The sequence below is a fragment of the Lathyrus oleraceus genome, chromosome 2 (genome assembly GCF_024323335.1).
Source record: "Lathyrus oleraceus cultivar Zhongwan6 chromosome 2, CAAS_Psat_ZW6_1.0, whole genome shotgun sequence".
In the NCBI taxonomy this organism is placed as follows: Eukaryota; Viridiplantae; Streptophyta; class Magnoliopsida; order Fabales; family Fabaceae; genus Lathyrus; species Lathyrus oleraceus.
Window position 1 is genome coordinate 76,318,289 of NC_066580.1, and position 2,814 is coordinate 76,321,102.

Consider the following 2,814-nt stretch of genomic DNA (forward strand, 5'->3'; position numbering starts at 1 on the left):
ATGTAGACTATGTTTCAAATATGAGGTCGGTAAGAGTGAAATAAGTTTTAGGGGTAGATAATGATGGATAACAGTTAGATTAGAATTAAATGTTAAATCTAGTTCGCGACGATTGATCCTAACGGGTATTTATATCAACGTTTCAAAAAGCCAAAATCAAACCTATTCGCATCTTCGCGCTCTCTCTCTTCAATATCACACTTTCGCTCTTCTCTTCCGCCATGTCTCAACAGCAACACCACCACCGCGTCGATCCAAAAATCTGGCAGATATGCGCTGGAGATTCCTTCACGGTTCCAAAACTCCATTCTAAAATATACTATTTTTCCCAGGGTCATTTAGAACATGTCTGCCCTATCACCCCTATCACTCCAACACTCCATCGTTGTTGCCGGCCGCTCATTCTTTGTACAGTCTCCGCCGTTGATCTCCTTGCAGATCCTGAAACTCATCAAGTTTATGCAAAATTACTCCTCACTCCCGTAATTGACGGAAGTGTTGTTCCTCTCGAGGCTAGCAACGAAGAAGATGGTGATCAGATTGTTTCCTATGCTAAGACTCTAACCAATACTGATGTTAAAAGCGGAGGTAAACTCTACGTACCTATGGCCTGTGCCAACTCGATCTTCCCAGCGCTCCCGCCAAACCAATCTCCATTTCAAGATCTCTTCCTCACCGACGTTTGCGGTGTAGTCTGGAAATTTCGCCATGTCCACCGGAGATATCCCTTTCAACATCTGTTCTCCACTGGGTGGAGTGGATTTGTTGGCAAGAAGAAACTCGTCGGGGGTGACACCGTTGTTTTTGTTAAAAACTCGGCCGGAAATATCTCACTTGGAATTCGCAGGAAAACAAAAGTTGCTGGTGCAGCCAAAATAACTAAAAAGGAAGTTAATATGGCAATAAAATTGGCAGAGAAGAACGCAGCATTTGAGGTAGTGTACTATCCGATGGTTGGTGGTTTTGATTTTGTGGTGGGAGCTAAGACTGTGGAGGATGCAATGAAGGTTAATTGGAGTCGCGGGATGAGAGTTACACACATGGTAAAGAAAGACGATACTCCAAAGGGAATTTCCATTTTTCATGGGACAATATCTGGTCTCTCCCCTCCTTCTACTCGTCCATGGCGAATGCTTCAGGTATTTCAAATACATATAATGTTAATACAATTTTATATTCTTAATGCAAGTAGGATCTTAATTTTGATTCTCAATATTGTAGGTTAAATGGGATGATCCTCAAGTCCCTGAGAATCTAAAGCAATTAAGTCCCTGGCAGGTTGAACTTATTGATTCTAACACACCTATAGCAGATATACAATTCCCTCCAACAAAAAAGTTGAGATGTGCTCAAGGTTCTGTCTTGCAGAACATGAGCAATCCTCACACCTATGGTATTTTGAACTCCATTAAAACAAAGAATGCTGATATCGACAATTGCAACACCAAGAAAATTAGTCCGGCTTCAATAATGTTATTTGGTCAGAGGATACAGCCTATTGAAAGTGAGTTGTATGATTCTGATAAGATTTGCTCAAAAATAGTTCAATAAACTTTTACAAAGTAACTATGGAGATAACAAAATAGGCATGTACATTTATTCAATTGAAATTTTACTATTAAATTATGGAATCATTTATTACTGTTTTATAGAAGAATTTATAGTTTGTAAGAATTTATCTTGTTTTTTTATTATAGGTACACTGTTAAAAAATACAAATCAACTTATTGATAATTTATATAGGTACACTCATTAATTGTATGATAATAATTGCATTGCATTTAAATAAAATATGACAAGGATTTCATCTTTGTTTAGATCACGATCTTCAATGCCATATTCAATCCAACTCCAGCATTGCTTAAAGAAAATTGTTTGCTATTGTTTTGAACACCTTTGAAGGCTCTGAGTCCCAATTTAATTGTGTTAACTCTCACCAGGAGTTTCTTTTACCTTTTCCATCCATTGCAGCACTTCCACAATCTTGTGTCCTTTGCTTGATCACGTCACTTTAGTGTCTCTCTATTAATCATTTAATTTATGTATATTTCATTAATATCATTAATACATTTTATTATTTTATTAACCTAGAAAATATAAGATAGATTTAAAAAAAATATATTAGTGAAAATAATTAATTAATAATGAGACAGAGTTAAAATAAGTTTAAAACATAAAACTTAATTGTATGAAGACAAATTTTATATTTGGATAGAAGTTTACAAGGGACAATAATAATATTACACTACAAGAAAAATTCAAATTAGTCGAGTAATTTAGCTGAGTGAAATTCACCTCACAAAAAAAATGAGTATCGTTGAGTGTCAATCACCTCGCAATCTATTTATAAAAAAAAATAAAAAAATAAAATTTGGTAAATACATCACCTCACAACTCATTTGGAGGGAAACATATTTTTTTTAAATGTTTGACGCATGGTAATCACCTCGTAATGTTGTTTTTAAAATTTAAAATTTGAACATTACCACCTGTTTATTCAATGCAGCTTTTGGCAAAAGAATGGTTGCGAAATGAAAAACATTCAGCAACGTCACATGGATCGCGAAGTGAAAAACACTCGACAATAACATGAGTTGCGACATGTTATGCATGCATCAATATTCAAAATAGTTGCGAAGTGAAAAACACTTAGCAACGTTACATGCACAAATGCCAAAGCGCACACAATGGTCATAAAGGAGACAACTTATTTATATTGCTTTCATCTCTCAACTCCCTCTCAAACAAACATTATGCATCCTTTCAACTCCCTCACAATATACAACATTTTTTCTCTCTTCCTTCTTCTTCTTC

General features: G+C 35.4%; 1 protein-coding gene across 1 annotated transcript; it reads left to right on the forward strand.

Annotated features, from left to right (window-relative positions):
* Positions 1 to 221: 221 nt before the first annotated feature.
* On the forward strand, positions 222 to 1,731 carry LOC127121984 (auxin response factor 17). The gene is made up of 3 exons (XM_051052404.1): positions 222 to 1,139; positions 1,222 to 1,511; positions 1,698 to 1,731. The coding sequence occupies exons 1-3, from the start codon at positions 222 to 224 to the stop codon at positions 1,729 to 1,731; spliced, it is 1,242 nt and encodes a 413-aa protein (XP_050908361.1).
* The last annotated feature ends 1,083 nt before the right edge of the window (positions 1,732 to 2,814 follow it).

Bases quoted from the DNA above. Each gene is read 5' to 3' on its own strand.
- LOC127121984 (XM_051052404.1), top strand. From the start codon at position 222: ATGTCTCAACAGCAACACCACCACCGCGTCGATCCAAAAATCTGGCAG. The intron at 1,140-1,221 runs GTATTTCAAATA...TCAATATTGTAG, and splicing joins GTCCATGGCGAATGCTTCAG to GTTAAATGGGATGATCCTCA. The intron at 1,512-1,697 runs GTATGATTCTGA...TTTTTATTATAG, and splicing joins CAGCCTATTGAAAGTGAGTT to GTACACTGTTAAAAAATACA.